At 36.8% G+C, this 21,835-nt stretch overlaps 1 protein-coding gene across 1 annotated transcript in view; it reads left to right on the top strand.

Moving 5' to 3' along the window:
* LOC308685387 (uncharacterized protein) overlaps positions 1–21,835 on the top strand; it is an 86,663-nt gene that overhangs the window by 7,521 nt on the left and 57,307 nt on the right. The window contains exons 2-8 of the mRNA XM_081357096.1: positions 4,347–4,390; positions 6,674–6,830; positions 10,368–10,655; positions 13,535–13,718; positions 15,009–15,204; positions 16,122–17,925; positions 19,042–19,124. Of these exons, the coding sequence (XP_081213222.1) occupies positions 4,358–4,390; positions 6,674–6,830; positions 10,368–10,655; positions 13,535–13,718; positions 15,009–15,204; positions 16,122–17,925; positions 19,042–19,124 (2,745 nt within the window). The 5' untranslated portion in view covers positions 4,347–4,357. The remainder of the gene's footprint in view (positions 1–4,346; positions 4,391–6,673; positions 6,831–10,367; positions 10,656–13,534; positions 13,719–15,008; positions 15,205–16,121; positions 17,926–19,041; positions 19,125–21,835) is intronic.

Genomic DNA, 21,835 nt, shown 5'->3' with positions numbered 1-21,835 from the left:
ACCGGAGCGGATGAGATGAGCGAGTGAGAGGAGGCGGGTGCGTGTCAATTCGTCGTCGGAAAGAAGAGAGCGAGAACACGCAGCTGATGTTATTGCCTGCCCCATTGGCAACAAAACAGACTGCCACGAAATTGGAAAGACGTCACGTGAGACTGACCGTCCGGTCGATTGGTTCATCTCAAGTCACGTTTTCATCTACAACAGAATGTGTTTTGAGTGGTTGGTGTACCAATCACCAGGTGTAAACGGAGTCTAAGTCTCACCAGAATAGCATGACTTATTCATGAAGCTAAAAATGACACTTCTTGATTGTATTTGGCTTTTAATGGTTTACAAATGATTTGAATGAATTTAAAAAGAATCCATCTTATTATATCGATATTTAGAGTTCTGCAGGAATTAGTCCTAAAACCCTTAAATAAGCCAATGTTTTTTTAAATCAGTAAAATCTCAATTGTGATTTTTCTACGTTTTTACGTGTCGTGAAAAAGGTGGTTGCTATAATGCTAAAAAAATAGCTAAATGGAACTACAGCGGTTGTTGGGACATTAAATGTCATCATGCTGAATGGATAAACTCATCTCATTAGTTTACAGCCTCATTGTGTTTTTTATAATCATACTCTTACAAACTATTCTAATTCACACTTTTTAACATGAAGATTGAAAGAGTTGACAAAAGCTTAATGGTGGTGACGGTGAAGTCATGCGACCGTGCTATAGTTGGTTCATAGCCTAGCTTTAGCTTTTTACTCCTGGCGATTGTATTTAGGCTTCAAACTCATAAAAGTTGTTCAGTTTAGAGCTTATTTTCTGGAAAATCCCCTTTTCCAAAAAGTTCACAAAAGGGAACCAGGTTGATGTTAACTTCTGAGTTGGCCTACAGAAATACGTCATCCCTGCACGTCTCTATTCGAAATGATACCCTCATCCTAGGAGTGGGTGGTATGAACAAAATCTCCCAGTATCACTATTTTATATCACATAATGGTTATTTAACTATTTTTCCTTTTATTTGAAACTATTTCTGTTTATTAACAATTAAACATCACTTTATGTTGTGTCTTACATCGACCCTCGATTTTGGGAAAGGTCCCTCTATACATTTTTGCATATTTCTTGTTGCTCTCAAATGAAAATAACATAAAGCAGTCCTTCGTGGTACTGTTGCGGTGATTTACAGTATGTTCACATTGCCCAAGCTTTCAGTTTGTGCATAAATGTCCGTGCTGTAGGGTAAACGTTGCTGTTTGACAGGTCTCCAGGTCTACTTATTTCCTTCCGCCCTCATAAAGTCAGTACTATTGCTATTGTTCATTACTATATAAAAGCAGGTGTCAGAAATAGAGGTTTCCGTGATCATTTCAGCTGGGAGGAAATCTATATTTAATCTTTGTGCTTGTCACACATGTTCAGCAAAGTGTTTCAGGGCCTATGAGTGATGAAACAGCTTCCCCTTTTAAATTGTTGCTGGCATTGCTCTTTGTGCTGTTGTGCACATTATGAAATAGAACATTATGTAAGGACACCAGAAGAGCCACACCTCAAGGTGGGAAGTCCAGTTTCTCCTTTGATGTTCTGATGGGTGTAGATGAACTCCGTGCATTGACAAGTATTTGAGGTATAAACTTGTAAAGGTATATATATCAGCTTACAGCACAGGTGTATTGTAGTGAAATGTTAGACAACTTAAAGGCAGTTTCGCTGCCTTAATGCATTCAGGTTCAACCAGGTGTTTCTGTCTCATTCCATGGAGAAGAATGCTACAGCAAAAACTTTTTCTTAATATTATTGGTCTCAAACTAATCATTGCATGGAATTATTATACTTAAATGCATTGGAGAACTTGGCACAAATTTTTATCTGCCTAGTTCACAATGTGTATACACACTTTGTTCTTAAACTCATTCTAATGTTAAGGAATTTGGAGTATTATGAATGAGCGAATGCTTGCCCAAGGTTATCAATTTGCATACTGTATATATTTAGATTTAGATTCATGTTTAGGAGAAAAATTTTCCCCCTGTAAAATACAATACATTTTAGTGCTAAGTTATCGACGATTTAGTAATTTACGTTAGTAATTGAGATTCCTTGTGTTGTTTTCCTGTAAAATATCTAAACAAACTTAAAGGAAGAGGCATTTAATTAGGAACCAAAATATTGTAAGTTTAAACTTTTAGATGTGTTCCTGAATTAAAGCTAGGTTATGCAATGTTTTTCATAAACGCTTTTTGTTATACTGTTTGAAACTCTTCACATCCTGATAGCAATAAAAAATAGAAGTGGTCTAAATATTAAAACATGTACATAGGCTATATCTTCTGTGGAAGTCTCAGGACCAAAAATGTTCGTCCAATCATTGCATTCGGTCCGTATGTAATAATAGGATGTAATACCTTGCTCGCGCAGACATCATATCGTGTTCATCAGCGTGTTCCATGAGGCTATGCAGCGTTGTAGACAGACACCGGGCCTGTCCAAATACCCACACTTGCAGTCTTGGCCACTTGAGAGTGGGTGCGCGTAACAGGAAGTAAGTGCGTATAACTTTCCCAGGTCAGTGCCCTTAACGCACACTAAACCTACACTGGCTGGATCCCAAATGGCACACTTCATGTGGATTTGTGATCTCGTGGCCTTAAATTGCGCATGCTCGCCAAGTGTACGAGTCCGTACAGAGTCCCATTCGGCATTTCAGCACTCAGAAGTGTGCTCGTGAGCGCCGCCTTTGTGCCCTCAATGCAGACTACGGCGAACCCCCACTTTCGCATCCTCCACACGGGTTACCTACCCAGGAATCATTGCGAGCGCCCAATAAGATAAATGAGGGGAGGAGTTTCGTGGCTGTTTGACTTTCGGTGGCATGATGTCATCAAGCCTGTCCCAAAATACACTCTTGCGTGCCCTTGTGGACTCGAGGCCAGCGCCCCTTAGGTCTGCACTTCCTGACGTCACCAAGAAGGTCCACAAGGCCGGAGTGTGCCATTTGGGATCCAGCCACTATTGGAGCGGTATTTGAGACTAAGCGTATCCCATCATGCATCATGTTCAGGAACTCGTGTGCCCCGAAATCGCGAGATGTTGAGAAAAACATTTCACTTTAAAGGGTTAGTTCACCCAAAAATGAAAATTCTGTCAGTAATTACTCACCCTCATTTTGTTCCAACCCCGTAAGACCTTCGTTCATCTTCGGAACACAAATTAAGATATTTTTGATTAAATCTGAGAGCTGGATCACTCCTCCATAGGCTTCTAAGACATTATAACTTGCTGGCCCAGAAAATGCATTAAAGACATCGTTAATATAGTCCAAGTGACTACAGTGGCTCAATCTTAATTACAATCTGTCAATGCAGTACGAAAATGAAACTTTATTCAAGATGAATTTTCTAAAGACGTACCCAATTTTGCTTCTCAAGTAAATGCATTTTGATATATTTCTACTTGAAAACAAGTATACAGAAAAATCAAGTGATTTGCAGAATGAGATGTTAAAGGTAAAAAGTGTGTGTACAGTGACTCTACTCTTTCTTTTGGTTGTTTGAAGAGAGAAGGTAGAGCAAACTGAGCGCTGGAGAAGAGGATTAGGATGGGTATTATTAGATTCATCTGTTTATCCTTTCACCTGATCCACCTTAAATCTAACAGCGCTGCTTTTATTTACCAGTGTGCACTGAAAATGCATTAAAAGAATGGATGGCCAATGGATTGCACATCAGCTTGTGGGTTTCTTTGGTTCCACCCCAAAAAACGAAACAAAAAAGACAGTTAGCATGTTGAAAATTAAGCCTATTCTTAGGAACAGAAAATTTTATTTTAATTTATTGTGGCATTATATTAATGAAAATTAAGTTCATTTCCATACCAACTCATGATTACAGAAACACATCAAGGCATTTTTGTAGTTCAGAATATAATTTTTTTTTTTTGACCAGATCATTGACCATGACCAGATCATTGTCTTGACATGTTTCGTGAGATTCACCCATGAATTTGGTGTTCCCATAAACATTTAAACGCATCACTTTTCTGCTAATTGCAGGCCTGAGAATTAGCGGTGTATTTTAACATGTCTTGCTCTCACTGAGTCTGATGGTGTGACTCACACTCATGAATATTTTTTCGGCCTTAAGTGCTATTTAATAAACAGCTGTTGTACTCTCAGTAGAGGTGCTAATTTAAATTTTTTCCACATTTGCTGAGGGTATTTTCATGCTTAAACCTATCGAGTCATAAACCTTCTTTTATTATTGGGCCCAAAGAAGAATCAGTATTGTGGTTGATTGCTAATCTACTGTTCGTTTGCATTGACCTCATACTGTTTTTTTGTGTGTATCTTTTCAGTGTCCAGAGTCATGAAACTTAGTCCTTGTCAAGCCCCGTTATATGTAAGTATCCTCCATGCTTATTTTTCATTCCTCTTTATTTGCTCAGTCAAATCAGTTTGAAGTGTTAGCCAGCTGCAATTTCAGCAAATATTATCATATCTCAGACTCACACAGGCGCTAGACAAATGCGCACAAGAAAGTTTCATTAAAATGTCTAGTGTCTAGAATTGACTCGTTTAAACTAGAGTTGCATGAAGCTCTAGAGACATGTTTTTGCTGGAAGTTGAACTTAGTGTTTTCAGCAAAGGCTGTCACAATGGAGACAATGCAAAAGAAGCGAGGCACAAGCGCAGTGGTCAAACGTTTCTGTCTAGCGCATGTTTGTTGGCCACGTTCACACAGCAGCAGAATACAGTTGTCAGTCCTGTATCGTTACGTTCACTCACACTTCGGTTATTTATGGGAGTGACAACCGAATTATGTAACTTAACTTTCACCCGAAAATTTGGATCTGGAAAAGTCAAAATTCTCATTCAGGAGACTGGTGGTGACCCCAGTTTGAATTCTTCCCTGGGAATATGACTGTCAGTACCTTACAAGAACAGAAAATGAGTAGAGCAATGGGAAGGATGTATGACTGATATTGTGTTACTATCACAAGAAGCCCATCTCACGTAGGAGTACAGTCAACAAAGAGAAGGGATTTTCCCTCCTGTGCTGTGAAATCTGATGAGGGTTCAAAGACACTTATCTTTGTGTTAACGTCTGTAATTAACTGCTGAAACGATATTAGATTATCCAGAAGACTGAGATAAATGGACACAATGGTGATAGTGATAGAGGATGGATTAGGCTGGTTTTGAGTACAGGAGGATGTGTGACACCCCTTATTGTGTCTTTATTCCCATAGACATCTTTCTACTCCTGAAATAATTGCAGAAGTCAGTATGGGGCTCAGATTTCTCCAATTCTACCCGATTGTCAATCATGCCATAGTACAGCCTCCATCGAAACTCGAATATATCCTTTCTGTCGCTTTAACGCATTATGAGCAAGAACTTTACCATGAAATTAATGTTCTTTAATGGTTCTTTGTAGGACTTTAAGTTCAGCATAATCGCTTCTTTATAGATTTATGTTCTTAAATGTTTTGGAGAGAAAGTTCTTAGTTTTATTATTGATTCTTAAGATTGGCACGTTGACTTCTGCATTCTTCAAAGCACCATTGTAATAATTTTTTATTGGTAAAGTGATTTTTTTTCTTTTCTATTTTTTTTTTCTTCAAAGTTGCCATGAAATTCCAATGGGACTTTTGTTTTTTATCGTTACGGTCATATACACTTTATTTAAATGTTTGGGGTCGTAAGATTTTATATTGTTTTTGAAAGAAGTATCATATGCTCACCAAGGCTCCATTCATTTGGTCAAAATAATATGGTAAAAACAGCAATATTTTTAAATATTATAATAAAATTAAATTTATTCCTGTGATGCCAAAGCTAAATCATCATTACTTACTTCAGAAATCATTCCAATAGGCTGATTTGATGCTCAAGTAACATTTATTATTATCAATGTTGAAAACAGTTTTTGTCATGTATTTATTTTTTTCCCAGAATTCTTTGAAAAATAGAAAGTTCAAAAGAATATTAATCACTTTTGGTCAATATAATGTGTACTTGCTGAATAGAAGTATGCTTCAATTTTTTCTTTATTCAGTGTCATATTTTCATATACAATTGTCCTGTTTATACATTTTTATTCTAATAGGAAATGTGATAAAATCCCAGTTTAAATTAATCATGGCCTTTGCAGTGGTGGTTCCATTGGCTGCTGTGCAGAACAGTGAGCATATTGTTTGAATTTTAAGTATTGAATTTTTTTTTAGTTTATTAATCTGTGAAAGTGTGATGGGAGGAGACAAGCCTCTCACCTAGAACCTAGGCGTGTGCTGTTAAATTCAAACTGCTATCTGTGTTAATCTGTGCAGACCAGCACGTGTGTGATATCCTGTTGCAACCACAACTTCAGTTATTTCTCATTGCGTTTGACTTTGAGTTCTTGTGTTAGCAATTTATGAAAGCTTCCTTTTAAAAGAAAGAATAGCAAATTCCATTGAAGAGCAAATTTCACACTCATACAGTGCTCGTGTCTAATAAATCATGTTAAATTTTTTTATGATCAAGTTGGCTGAAAATGCACATTATTAACAGGTTCATTCAAGTGACTTCTAATATGTGATGGATTGGATCATTTTAGCATTGTGCTTTTTGGACGATAATATATTTAGTTATTATTCATAAGCACATAATCAATTCAAACTTCTCTGTTTTTCTGTGGCAGGGCAAGTGTGTGCTAACAGTTCAGCTTTGCGATGAGGCGGTCCGTGAAGGAGAACAGGGGGAGGTGCAGTTCTTCCTGTTGTTCACTGGCTCCTCTCAGAGACATCTAACCAGCACTCTGAAGCTCAACCATGGCACCCTTCAGGCTGTGTGTCCAGGTGAGCGCATTATTGGGCCCATAGATCTGCGATGTCATAGTCAGCGGCATCCCAACTGCAACCTTTGACCTTTTGTCGGCTGACAAAAAAGTTTGTGAATCCCTGTGTCATGTAGAGTGTTGTCGAGAGGCTTGAGAGAAGCTTAGGAAGGCTCAGTACAAAGGAGTGGTTTTCAAAATGCCAGTTGTGGTTTATTTTAGAAGCAGCATTTCTTAATGTGCAGTCCACAAAGTACAAAAAAAAAAAAAATGCAACAGATACTGGTGCTAAAAAACAAAAGAAAAATGCTGTGAGCAGCAAAACTGGCACTGAACAATGCCTAGTGGCACATCCACAAAATATCAATATGTCTCACTTCAGACAGGTTCAAACATTTGCACAGTATATACCAGTGGGACGAACCATTGTCACGGGGTGGAACCTTTCCCCGTGACACTCAACACTCAATTACACAGCAAAACATTGGCACCTAAATAATCAAGAACTCTTTTCTGACATGCAATAATCATAATACAAACATGCATAACATACAAACACACATTCAAACATTTAACATCTCATTGCTCTTATGTCTCTTTCCCTCTTAACAAAATGGTACTTTCTGGCTAGCACTAGGCTGGCACTCTAGTGATGATGTCATTAACCTAGTTCATCATCACACCCTGCCTTAGAATAGTTTACTATAAAATTGTGATTTGGTGCTCTAGTAGTAACTAACATTACTAAGATAACATACCGAGCCAAAGTTATAATTATGAATGCACAAATATTGATATTGCGATTAGATGGCTAATCTCCAATAAATGGTCAGTATTGTGAAAAAAAAAAAAAAAAAAAAAAAAAAAAAAAATATATATATATATATATATATATATATATATATATATATATATATATATATATATATATATATATGCATGTTCATGACATGTGTTTTCACAAATTCTTGTATTTGTAGTTTACACAAAGAAGATAACTTTATCGTTTTCTAAAATTTGCACTTTGAAACCTGTTTTCAAAAGTTTGCATTTTCAGGCCCCCAAAACGCTGTTGTTGTTTAAATACCAAAACTTATAAAAAGTTTCCAGTTTTAAGTTGAAAATGGTGTCATATACATGGCCTCATAATTTGGAACCATATGGAACCATAATTTTTAGCTATCATTTTATTGAGTGCTAGATGATGAGCTAAATCTTGAAATTATAAAATAGGCAGAAACATTTAAATATCCAATATCAGGCGATTACCAAAAAAAAAAAAAAAAAAACATCAGCCAATAATAAATATGGTGCTGATATATTATGTGTCTCTGCTTACTCTATCTGGCTGCAAGGTCAAAGTTTTGAAAACACTTTACATGAAAATCAGGCTACTTTTCTCTGCATAAACTGGGACACGCTAAATTATTTTAGCATTGAAAAATGATACTCACCAAATTTCAGGTCGATTACAGAAAATAAGTTTCACATTAACTTATTGCCAGATATTAAAGTTGAGGAATGTGTTTGTTCTGGGTGTCACTGTGAGATCTAGTGATGAATGTTTAACTGTCTATGTTCTTCTGACTGTGTATTTTGGGACTTTTTGCCCTTTTTTTTTGTTTACTCAGTTGGGGGAAGATGGATTGGGTGAACATCCATCTGTCCTTTTTCTAAGAAATCACTATTTGCTGAGAAACATGAGCACCTCTCTGTACTTGCGTTTCTCGTGTACATATGTGACCCTGGATCACAAAACCATACATTGAATGGGTCAAAATGATCGATTTTTCTCTCTTATGCCAAAAATCATTAGGATATTAAGTAAAGATCATGTTCCATGAAGATATTTTGTAAATTTCATACTGTAAATATATAAAACATTTTATTCTGAGAGTGAATGCAGCAAAATCGTGATTTTCTCAATGTTTAGATTTTTTGCACCCTCAGATTCCAGATTTTCAATATGATGTATAAAGCTCAATTTCAAAAAATTTACCCATGGGACTGGTTTTGTTCTCCAGGGTCACATATAGATAATCTGGTTTTTAAGATGTAGTTTCCCATCAAAGCTCATATTATATGAATTAATCCTAATGTAAGTTCTCAATGCGGAAAGCTTTTGGCTGCACGAGGTGGCAGCACTTGGTCCTGTCAACAAAACATGTTTGCTTGCTGACCGGATCCTCTTAAGGGATTGAGTCAAACTGAAAATGGTGTATTTCATCCCCATAGAAAGACTTCAGTGGAGAAAATTGATCTTCTGTGTTTGTAGCATACATTTAGGCATACCTATTAGCCTGTTATCTCATTATAGGATGCTATTATTATTATTTTTTTTACTGATATGTGTTTTTATTGTCTTTTCGGGCTGTTAGGCGGCTAAAACAAACGCTCTCACTATAGAGATGCTCACACAGCTTGAATGAACGGAGTTGAGTGCAGCAATGCTTAGTCTTCTTGTGTTTCAGTCATTCTGTTCCGTGTCAGGTGTAATGCCTCAGCAGTCAGTGAAGGGATGATCCGCTGATGGAGGGAGATTACTGGGAGAAACAGTAGGCCTGTTTGGCACTTGTGAATCCAGTTATAGTGTTTATGTTTGGCCTGTTTTCAATATGAGATCAAAATGGACCTTTTACTTTATAGTTATACAGTAGTCAACATTTGAAGTGGATCAAAAAAAGTTAATCAAAGTTATCCTAAGACAAGAACGGGTATTGTTCAAAATTCATGTATGACTTTGAAAGGTTTTGATCCACTTCAGATGTTGACTACTGTATTAGATCTTAATTGACACAGTTTATCAGTCGACAATATTCCTAAAAAAAATCCTATTTTGCTATTTTAAAGGTTCCTAATGTCTTCTACAATAGGTTTACATGCATCCAAGGTCAGTTTTGTCAGGTAGTTGAGGTATTATAAAGTCTTGTGCATTACTAACACCAGTTATTTTGCATACCATTATTTTTATTTTAAGCATTATTTGAATTATTTTATGTTAGTGTGAATGTTATTTTAGTGACTATTCAGAGATTGGTATACACATAACAGAAGTCCAGACCACTAGGAGGATGTTTGGAATTCTTGGGAATGTTGTTGCACATAAATATGGGTTTGTCTCTTTTCCCAGGAGATTGACCATGTACCACTTTGTGTGGTGAGACCTGGCTGTCATTTTTATATGTACCACAGGCTTCAGCCACAGTAATTATTCTCTACAGTATGAGCTGTCACTGCAGTAAAGACTCATTGTTTTTATAACTGCCAGGAATGAGATATTGCATTTACTAGTTGGATAAATTACTGTAATTTAACAGTAAAGTGTGCAAACAAACAGACATGAGTTGTATGCCAGTACTGACAGTTGTACCCAACCTGAAAATCGTGTTTATTTATTTATGCACATGTCAGCTAAATGACTCAAATGTCTGATAATGACACCATTTTTGCTGTACTTTCCCCCCTCCATATCCTTTCACATTATTAGTCATCAACATTAGTTATCTGTCATGAATATGTTTGATTGATGTCATGATGTGATCTTTACCTCTCTGTGCAGCTCATAACTGCTGTGAGTCAGTGCTGGTCACCCTGTGCTCAGCGGGACGGGACGGTTACGTTCATACTCTGGCCACCGAGCACCTGCACTTCATGCAGGACCTGGCCTTCGACATGGCCCAGTTCCTGGTGAGTACGGTGGGGCAGACGGACATACTGGAAGAGGCTCTGCTACTGGACGAGCATCAGATCCCGCTGCAGGAGTGCGAAAAGCTGGACCAGAGTCTGTCCCTGGCCCTCAGACACCTCACGCTGCCCCCTGGCTGGAGCCTGCTGGGGAACAACACACGTGAGTGCAGCTTAATGGAGGCTAGTTGTTAGATCTGGTTCAAAATAGGGTTGTAGGTTCAATCCATGAAGTATTTTTGTCTGATACACAATGAGCAAAGACTATAAGTAAGTAGTAAGGCAAGTAGTCATTAAAAAGAGCTCAAATCATCATAATATTTTGTCCTTTAACTGATCATGACAAAGAAAATTTGGTGTTTAGGTCAGAGGATTGTTTATGTAACTTGCAACCCTTTGCATTCGTTGCAGTTTTGATTTCATAAGCTAAGTACATTTGTTTTAAGAAGTTGTCTGTGTACATCATCCAATAGGAGATTATCTACATTATCAAATGGGAGGTTTGTCTCAGCAATAGTTCTGATGTGGTCCTGTAGGGGGCATCTAAGCATTAGCATTGGTGTAGTTCATCAGGCTTATTCTTGATTTGTTTACAAAACCAATAAAAAAAATACAATTTACCGCCATATTTAATATAAACTTTTATGTATTATAATATATTATATATTATTATATAAAAATATAAACTGCTACATTTTGGAGAGCTTATAATTCTTTGTTATTCTTGACCTATTACTTATTTTGTCTCCATTTTCTCATTTAATCTGGTTCTTTTTTGTTTCATTACATGTTTAGACTCCTGGCAAAGTAAATAAAATAAAACAAAATAAAACGGCAAAATATTTAGTGGTCTTTTAATGGTCTTAACCAATTTAATCTAAAATCACTGGTCAGGAAATTAGGAAGAATTGCACAAATACTGTAGATGAAGTAACTTAGCACGGAATAGCCTTCCCCTACTTTCAGACAGCTTTCTACAGGAAGAAGAGTCAGTGTTGTTCCCCTCAATGTTAATGGCTTCAAACAGTTCTTGAGTAGTTGAAAAATATCTCCCAGTTCGTTTGTGTTTAATATGAGACCAAATATTCACTAAAGGGTTCAAATCTAGACTCTGACCAGGCTAAACTCTGACCAGGCTTCTCAAGCCACTTCTTGTTTGTCTTTGCAATTTGGTCATTCTTTTTTAGATGAGAAATGTTCATTTGTGGGAAGCAATATTCTCCTGTACTCCTTAGCATTAAATGACTTTTCCCCAGTAAAATAGCTCAACAATACCAGCAGCTAAAATGCTTCCCACACAATGAAACTCTTCCTCCATGCTTCACAATGGTAGAGATGCATTTATTATTATATTTCTCAACATGCAACTCGTGTTTCATTGTGATTCATCACTCCGCACACAACTTCCCATATTCTGCCAAATACTTAATTCTGTCTTTGATGTTTTTCTGAGACAACAATAGCTTTTTAAGTTGTGGATTTGCTTAAATTTGGCTAATTTCCTCATCAATAATTTGTGGTTAAGACAATTAAAAGCTTAGTGTTTAGCCATTTTTGGGCTTGATCCATTTTTTTCCAAGCAGTGTAGAAGAGAATGTACTGGATGATATTCTCGAGCACGGATCAGCAGCCAAATAAACGTCCCTAAATGGCATTCCAGATCAGGTTCCAAGTAATCAGAAGAGTTCCTTTGAGTTCACAGCGGTCACATGACCGTTGACAGGTCAGTTACAGTTTGACGTTAATTACAGCTGCCAGATCTTTTTAAATATTTAATTAACTGCCATTGTTTTGGCCTGGTTCTTCTCTGTTGAATCACAGTACAAGACAATCCTTGTCTTAAACTTGTCTGATGGGTTTTTATTATGCTTAAAAATGTTGCTGCTTTCAAAGCACCACTTTGGTTTGATATTTTGTATTAATAAGCCCTAATGGGGTTTATGTGGTGTATATTGCTGTATTAGTCACTTTTTTATTTATTGTAAAAATACAGAAAGGTTAAGGTGTGGGTTAGGGTTAGGTTTAGTGTTATCAAAAATATTGATATTTCGATACATATTGATACGAATATTGCGCATAATTGTACTCGTTCCTGCAGCTTTCACGCACCTGCTCAAAAGCTCACGCACATATAGCCACCTCTCAAACAGAGTGTGAGTACCGTGTACACACAAACTGTGCCAGTCAAAATGCCCGTCTTGGCGGGTATTCAGGTAAACACAGTCAGTTTTGGAACATTATAGTTAAGAAAGAAAGCACATGTTGTGTAACAGTAAAGGTACTGGATCCGTGCATAAGCTCTTAAAGTGACAGCAGCCTAATAAACCTGCTGCTCAGTCATGTTAATCAGAGAACAAAAGACAAAGAAAATCACTCTCTGCTCTTGACTGAATACCTTTTGTAACTTTAATTGTATGCAAATGAATCTGTATTTAATTTTTACAATGGATACTATCCATTGTTATTTTACATTTTGATAACTTAATTTCTGTAGTATTTCTTACCCGAATACTACTGTTAGACTCACCTGAAAAACTTTAAAGCCATGTTTATTTAGTTTGTCTCTTCTATTGTATTTACTTGTGCTATTATTTGCTGTTGGTATTTTATTACTGACGGTTTACTGTAGTTCAAAGTTTCTAATAAAGCCTCCATGGGCTGTAAGATATTTTAACAAAATTACCCAAATTATCAACAAAACAAATTTTGATAATAATAAATATATATTGAAGTTTTCCCTGTGGTATCAAAAATGGTATCGAATATCGATATATTATTCAAGGTACTGTATCAAAGTTAGAAATTCCAGTATCAACACAACACTAGGTTTTAGTATTTATAACTAGCTGTATATAAAACATATGGAATGTCCTCATTTGCAAGTAAAGTGTGTGTGTGTGTGTGTGTGTCAATACACTTCAAATAAAGTTATTGGTTATTATTGATATGCTTTTGATATGTATTGATTAGACAAACACTGATCCAGGTCTGGTTTATGTTCATCCATTTTTCTCTCTGAACACTCTTGTTTTTGTCTTTCAGGACTGGAACCTCAAGAGACCCTTTTACACTTTGCAGCCCGTCGTGGGCTCCTCAAAGTGGCCAGTTTTCTCATCAAGCAGCCAGGGGCCCGACAGGCCCTCAACCTGTGTAACAAACAGGGGGCCACACCGGTGGTCATCGCTGAGAGCCGAGGACACACTGCACTACTGGAGCTCTTCAGCCAGTAAGTAATGCACTTACTGTACATACACAGCCTGTTATTCACATGAAAACAACATCAGTCTGTCCTGATGGAGGAACAGGAGTGAATGGGAATATACTGTTGAATAATTGTCCTCACACTGTTAAATAGTCAAAAATATGAGTGTTTGTATACTAAGTGAACTGTTACTGTGGTTATGATGGTTAGATATTGTCTGATGCTTACTGTTTCAACACTTCCTGACTATTTTATTCCACTGTATTAATTTTAAAAATCAACAGCAATGTCTTTGTCAGTAACTCTAGGCTTATTGAAGGATTCACGTTTTGGGTGTGCTGTTAATAGCTTAACAAATCATGTTTGCATTTTGATTTTACAGCCCAGAGTAAACTTTTTTATATTTTATTGATGAAGTTACATTAAACATTTACAGACATATATTGATTTTTTTTAATAGAGTATAAAAAATGTAAACATATTTTAGCTAGTTGGCTAGGCAGCATTTCTCATTTCTGTTTAGTTTAATTTGAAATTTGAGGAATTTAATTAGTTTAATTTGAGGAATCAAAATTACTAAAACAATCTAAAATTAAAATGAAAACAAAAAAATGTAAAAATAAAAACTATAATAGTATATCAATGCTAATAAAATAACACTGTTTCTCTTAAAAATTAGAAATGAAGTTGTCAATTTATAACATTTTAATGTGCGTATCATAACTCAGATAATTTATATTTGGATGAATTCTATAAAAAAAAAAAGAATTTATAACAATCTCTGAAATAATAAGAGTAAATACTGAACACAGTACGAAACATCTAAAATCATCTTAGAATCTAAAAGAGAGGCATTGTTTCCACACAAGAAACATCTGAGAAGCAGGACGTCTCCATTAGCTCTCTATTAATCTCATTGCTGAGACATAAAAGCGATCTAATTGGGTATTGTTCTTTAATCTTAAGCATGCTGCTTCAGAGAGCAGTGACAGTTGCTTTCCTGTGACCTGGTTGACAAAAATCACTCCACCCAGCATTAGTCAATGCTCCAGGCCCAGATTTTAATCATTACCTCTTATTACACACTTGTGTTGGCAAAAGAGTACAAAATATGCATGTAGCTGTATAATATCGTGCTTTGTGTATTTGGATCATTCTCCACTGCCTCTTGAACAAATAAATCAAAGCAAGTACATCCATAAGAACTATAAATTAAATTGAGTTTCTTGATTACAGCAGAGTGTTATTCTGTTTGAAGTTGAAATGAAACTGTCTGGGCATATCCTGTTCATCCGAGGGCTTGTTTTGATTTAGGGAGGATTTGGATATAGACGATGGCGTTGAGACGCTCAGACAGATCTCCTCCTCGGGCAGTCGCGTGGTACAGCACCACCCCTCTCTGAACACCTACACCCTTTCTGTGGGCACCGAGCCGGGCGGTGCATCACCCAACCTGCAGGCTGACATCCTGGCGCTGCGCAGGCTGATCATTTGCCATTGTCAGGGGAACGTGAGTCAGGTCAATTTTTTTCAGATGTTGGCAAGTTTTACTTTTTTCTTTTCTCTCTGTCTGTCTTTTCAGTTCTGTAGTCAGTTTGTGATTGTGATGAACATCTCCAGAAATAAGGACAATATGTGCAAATGTGAAGAATAATGATGATAATATATTGATAAAGACAGAATAATGCAGTTGTAAGGGAAACGTTACTTCAGTTTGAACCATGTGGTTAAAAATGTGATATATTAAAAAGATCAACTCATAAAAAAAACACTATTGTTTATTTTAATTGGAATTGTCACGCTTAATATGATTGAAAGTGCAAGACAAAGTTGAATTACTTTCAACATTATATTTTTAGAGAAAAAAAAAATAGTAACAATACACAATTCATAAAATAAATGCAAAGTTTAGGTAGTATTCAATGGCTTTATTCTATCAAACCCATTAAAATGTAATGTTTACTATTTGTGAAGGGCAAATAGGCAAAGAATTCTGATGAAAAACAATGTTTTTCCATTACACACTAAAAACTATATATATATATATATATATATATATATATATATATATATATATATATATATATATATATATATATATTCTTTTTTTTTTTCATTATTTATATATTTTAGCCTGTATTCTGAACAACATTGTACTTCTCATGTTACTGCCTCTTTAGGATGAATCGCTGTGTTGTCTTCCTCATTTGTTGGATTTTTTGGAAATGTCTGCTAAATGAATGCATACTATTATGCAGGCAACAGAGGGGAACTTGTTTGCCAAGAAATATCCCTCAGATTTCAACCTCCACCAGAAATAGTCTCCAACAACTGTAGATCTACTATTCATTGCATTGACATAACTGTAGAGTTAGAGAATTGCTTGAAAGAGAGAAAACTCTAAAGCTGTTGTCTGTTCATGTTCAGGGAGGAGTTGCGTTTCAGCAGAGCTCAGATTCTCCGCACATTGCCCAAGAATGTGATCATGGCCTGGAGACCAGAGTTTGCTTTTGTGAAGAGGCACCGCACGACTCCCTTGGTACGAGAGAACGAGGGTTCACTCCTTTTAGCACAGAAGAAAACAAAGGAGAATGTAATGACCGCCTGGATCATTACGGTGACGGAGGTCCCTCGCTCAGCTGTGAAACTACCACGGCTCTCCTACGCAATGGCAATAGTGAAGATAAGTGGGTGTGTGCTTGTGAAAACAGTGAGACTGATTGCAGAGCGCAAGAGGAGAGCTCAACTGCTGGTGTAGTTAGTACCGGTGACATTGGAGATAGTGGTGATGGTTTGCAGAGCAATTCTGTGAACGTAGCCTATAGAGCCTCTTCCTGCGGACAACAGAAAGAGGAAGCTGATAAAGCGGACGACTTAATCTGTGAAGCACCGGGGGAAAGTCAGGAAAAAGGACACAACTCTGTAGAGGAGAAAGCATTGGAGGAGAAAGAGCTATCTGAGCGTAACCCCACCGCTGAAGCAGGAGATATGGGAATTACTCAGTCTTTGGACACGCCGGAAAGCTCAGATGTTGAATCTTCTTCTCAGGGTGCTGAGACTGATGATGAGGAAGAGGATGGGTACAGAGAACCCATAGAACCAGTGGAAGTGCGAGAAGAAAGCAAGGAACTACCGGAAGTAAATCCAGATGGAGATGCACCTCTAGATTGCTTGAACCAAAATTGGTTTGAAAATGAAATTCACGTTTGCCAAGACGTTCGTGATAAAACTGGTGACCCAGGAACTTATACGCTGGAGGGATCTGAGGGAGGCGTTTGTGAGAATATCAGGTGTAATTTGGAAGATAATCAAGACCATCTTGATTCTTCAAGAACTTCTGATCAAGAAGATGCCAGTGAAGAGTTTCAGGAGACTCTAGAAATGCCATACTCGGAAACCGATGCCGACCAACAGAAAGAGGAACTTAGTGATACAACCTCGAGGACTTCAGTTGCTGAACATGAGGATGTTTCATGCCTGCATGAAATAAATCGAGAGTTGTTGCCTGTAGAAAATTCAATTCTTTCTATTATTGAAGATGCAGTGGAAGAAGGAAGTGAGGTTGACGGACAGAGACTGTTAAGTTCTTTCGATATATCACAAACTGAGCCTGGACCAGAACTTGGATCTCCTACAGCAACTAGTGAGGACACATTAGAACCTGAAGATCTTGAGGTGATTTTAGGTTCCTGCTGTGAGGGGGTGGAGAACATCCAAGAGAACCAGGAGAACAAACCCATTTTTGAAGCTCAGGCAACACTGGAGGAAGTTCTTGAGTCCGCGATTCCTGCAGATATGGAGAAAGTGAATCTCCGAGATGACTCTTCTCAGGATCCCAGGCAGGATATGACCTCAAACAATGAGGTCACGCAGGGCACATCAGAAATCGAGTCTTCAGAAGGAAATGCAATTTTTGTTAATACAAATAAATCTGGAGATCAAGGTGTCCTAGTTGATCCCTCAGACATACCTGTTGTATTTAAGACAAATGAGTCTGGAATCTCTGAGGAAAGCCTGGCAGTCAATACAGAAGATCTGACAAGTGTTTTGATCCACAGTGACCATGTAGATGGTGCCTTACATGTCTCTAAGGCACTTGATAAGCATGACATTATAGATTCTTCTGTATGTCCCGAACAAGCCCAGGAAAGTTTATATCCAATGTCTCAAGTCGTAGAATCTGCAGTGCATGAGGTTGGGCAACCAGTTGGTGAAGGAGACCTACTGAAAGGTGAGTTGAATGATAAAAAATATATATATATTTATGATATACCATATTTTCTGGAAAGTAAGTAGGCACATGATTAAGTTGCACTGGGTCAAAATTGCATTGAGAGAACACAAGTTGCATCAGTGTATAAGTCACTTGATTAATTGAATGACATTTGATTACATTCATATTTGTAAAATACCAGAATATAAAATGAAACTTTTACGAACATTATAAACACTAAACTTCACCTAAACCTCTGTTTGCACTTTGTGCATGCATTATATAAGTACTTTGGAATATAAGTCGCAGCACGTTTCAGATGATAACAAATATGTGACATATATTACAGAAAATACGGTAGCATATGCATTTGATGACATATATATTTATTGTTGCTTCAACAGTATTGCTGGTCCAAAACATGAAATGTTTTGAATCAAGGAGAAATGTACTAAAATCCATTGCCAAGATCCAAGTTTAATTTCATCACTGATCAAATATTGCAGTGTGGTTGCGTAACAGTCTCTATAAAAGCACCCGCCTTCCATAATAAACCAAAATTAAGTAATTATACCTTTCAGATCCTACAGAATAATTGTAAGTAGTCGGTGTGCCTCCATCACGCACATGCCTGAGAGAACAGGGCGTATTCATCATGATATATGTACACAACAAAATGTAGCTTAGCAACAGGTGATGTCATTATGGGATGTCCAGGGAAGTGAAGTTACAAGACGAGGTCAGCATCCATTTCCTGACCTTTTTTCTCTGTTCTCACAGTGACCGAAAAAGTACATTTGGTACACCCATGTTTTTAAAGGGGTATTGTTATCTTAGTGGAGTTACGTAACTGAACCGAAATAGCCAGACTTATAATTTCCAGAAATATCCCTGTTTGGTTTGTGTATTTGTTGGTGCAGGACATGTTTTTAGTTCATTCATCACTTAATAAAAAGTGACTCATATTTTCCATTCTTGAGTGAACGAATACTTGGTTGTTTTTTTAAATAAATAAGTTATCAATGATAATTTCTTTTCTTTATTTTCATGAAGAACTATTGTACTATTTGTTCTTTTACTTTTTTGCTAATTAATATCTGACTGATTAAAGTTATTGTAAATGTTCTCTTACAGAGTCAGATGCACATTTGGAGGATCAGATGGACTTTAAGAAGACAATGTGGCCAGATATCATGGACAAAAAAGATGCACCACTGGTTAGTACTAAAAATATAGTGTTTTTTAGACTGTATATTTAATTTACTACACTTAACTTATGAAATATGTTGTGGGTGTATGTTGTGACTAAATGACATCCCATGATTGTTGGGTTGCAAAAATTCTAGGGCTGCCAAGTTTTTTTTACTGTCAATTTTTTTGTTTTATTTTGATGGATGCTTATGACTGTTGTTACGCTGGGCTGTTATGTTATGTGCCACGTTTGTTTATAAAGTTGTTTAATGATGCTTGGCAAACCCAACAAGACAAGTCAAACCTTTTTTTTTAAACCAAAATAAGCTCATATTTTTTGTTATGATCCCTTCAGCAAGCTCATCATTCAGCAAGGAGTCAGTATTTACAGTTGCTTTGAAGTAAATCATTTTGAGTACCAAGCTTTAAATAGGGGCGAGATTTCTATGAAAAACAAAACATAATGTCCTGTTACTCAGCTGCATTTTGGTCGAGTCCCCATGGTGTCGGGCCAACGTGTAACTGATAACAGATGTGGTCCTCCCCTTTCATCTTCAGCCTTACGTGTTACATAAAGCAGTAGTAATATCTTGGTATGTATATAGCCAGTGCAGATTAAAGAGCAGAAATACAGCACCATTCAAAACGTTGGGATCAGTAAGATGACTTAAAAAAAAGAAATGAATACTTTGATATAGCAAAGATTGACTAAATTGATCCAAAAAATCACGGTTTCCACCAAAACATTAAGCAGCACAACTGTTTTCAACATTGACAATAATAAGAAATGTTTATTGAGTACAAGATAAGCATATTAGAATGATTTCTGAAGGATCATGTGACACTGAAGACTGGAGCAATGATGCTGAAAATTCAGCTTTGCATCACAGGAATAAATTACATTTGAAAACATATTCAAATTGAAGATGGTTATTTTAAATTGTAAAAATGTTTACAATATTGCTATTTATTTTGACTTTTTTTAATTAAATAAATGCAGCCTTGGTGAGCATAAGAGACTTCTTTCAAAAACATAAAATTTCTTTACCTTCCCCAAACTTTTGAACAGCGGTGTATATGCAACCAGATGACATTATTCTCGGCTTCATTTTTGTTGGTTTGCTCTGAAGTGCTGCATACACAGCGTAACATGATTGTGCTGCTGTTATTCAAGGTAAAAGAGTTGCTTTTGTGTCTGTGGTCACAGAAACACTAGATGTGGTAGCGTTGAGGCGTGAAGTCCAGAAGCAATGTGGATTTGTTTATTTTGTGAGAGTTCAAATTAGAGGACTGGAACAGAGAGTAGAGATGGCTGCAAACTACGTGTGTGTGTGTGTGGTTCAGGTATTCTCCATGTCAAGGGTATTCAATTAAAGTTCCAAGATGTCCAGTCTCTATATTTCTTTCCCAGCGGAGGTTCAGACAATACTTTTTTGGAATCAAAATAGTCAACAAATATGAGTAAATTACATGACAGATAAAATAAATGGTATTTGCTTTATTCTTATTTTATGCAGTGTTTCAGTGAAAGTATCAATCGATTTTGCTGTTCACTGTTTTTTCTACTGTTGTTAATATAACCGCGACATCTGCAGCTCTTAAAGGAGAACTCCGGTCAATTTTAACATTGAGCTCATTTTTTTGTAAATTTGGAGTGCTGTCAGTACAGAGAACAACGACAAAAATCGGTGTTGCCTACACCGAGTTATTCTATTTTTAAAATTTGCACCCTGTTGACTTCAATGGGGCAAGTTTTAAACCTGCTTTTAGCCTCTTAACATCCTTGATGTGTCATTACAAGTGCCCAGCCATTGTGAGTGATTCCTTCAGAGTGAACATGGTGAATCTGACTGCAGTAGATGTGAAAGATATGAAGAAAAGCGATGTTTATTCAGCCAGCGCACATACCTGTATTTACATCCTGTTTTTGGTCGAAGTCCACAGTAATCGATTGTCGAGTTCACGTGCATAGGTTTAGTACGTACGATCATGTGCCCGAACTCGACAATCGATTACTATGGACTTCGACCGAAAACAGGATGTAAATACAGGTATGTGCGCTGGCTGAATTAACATCACTTTTATTCATATCTTTCACATCTACTGCAGTCAGATTCACCCGTGATCACTCTGAAGGAATCACTCAACATGGCTGTGCACTTGTAATGACACATCAAGGATGTTAAGAGGCTAAAAGCAGGTTTAAAACTTGCCCCATTGAAGTCAACAGGGTGCAAATTTTAAAAAGAGGATAACATGGTGTAGGCAACACCGATTTTTGTCGTTGTTCTCTGTACTGACAGCACTCCAAATTTACAAAAAAATGAGCTCAATGTTAAAATTGACCGGAGTTCTCCTTTAATGTGTCGCTTTAGCGGAAGTGAGAAGCAATGCGGTCAGAACAGAAAAGGCTTGAATGAAGCACATTTGGCTCTAGATAAAAATATTAGAGGATACAGCTAACTGTAGAAATTATTAAAATTGTTAATTTATGCACATGGCTTATCTTAAAGCATATTAAAAACACCACATAGACATACTGTATAAACACAGACCACAGGGGGTCTTTTAAAAGGTGTTACTGGAACCGGACCGCTTTCAACTATTTGAGGAAATGTATTTACTATCACTTTTGATCTGTTTAATGTGTCCTTGCTGAATAAAAGTAATAATTTCTTTAACAAAAAAAACAAACAAACAAGAAAATCTTAATGACCCCAAACTTTTGAATGCTTAC

This window comes from Scardinius erythrophthalmus, assembly GCF_964197995.2.
Source record: "Scardinius erythrophthalmus genome assembly, chromosome: 2".
NCBI classification, from domain to species: domain Eukaryota; kingdom Metazoa; phylum Chordata; class Actinopteri; order Cypriniformes; family Leuciscidae; genus Scardinius; species Scardinius erythrophthalmus.
The sequence above is the reverse complement of the archived record's forward strand: the minus strand, read 5'-3'. Positions and strand labels throughout refer to the sequence as shown.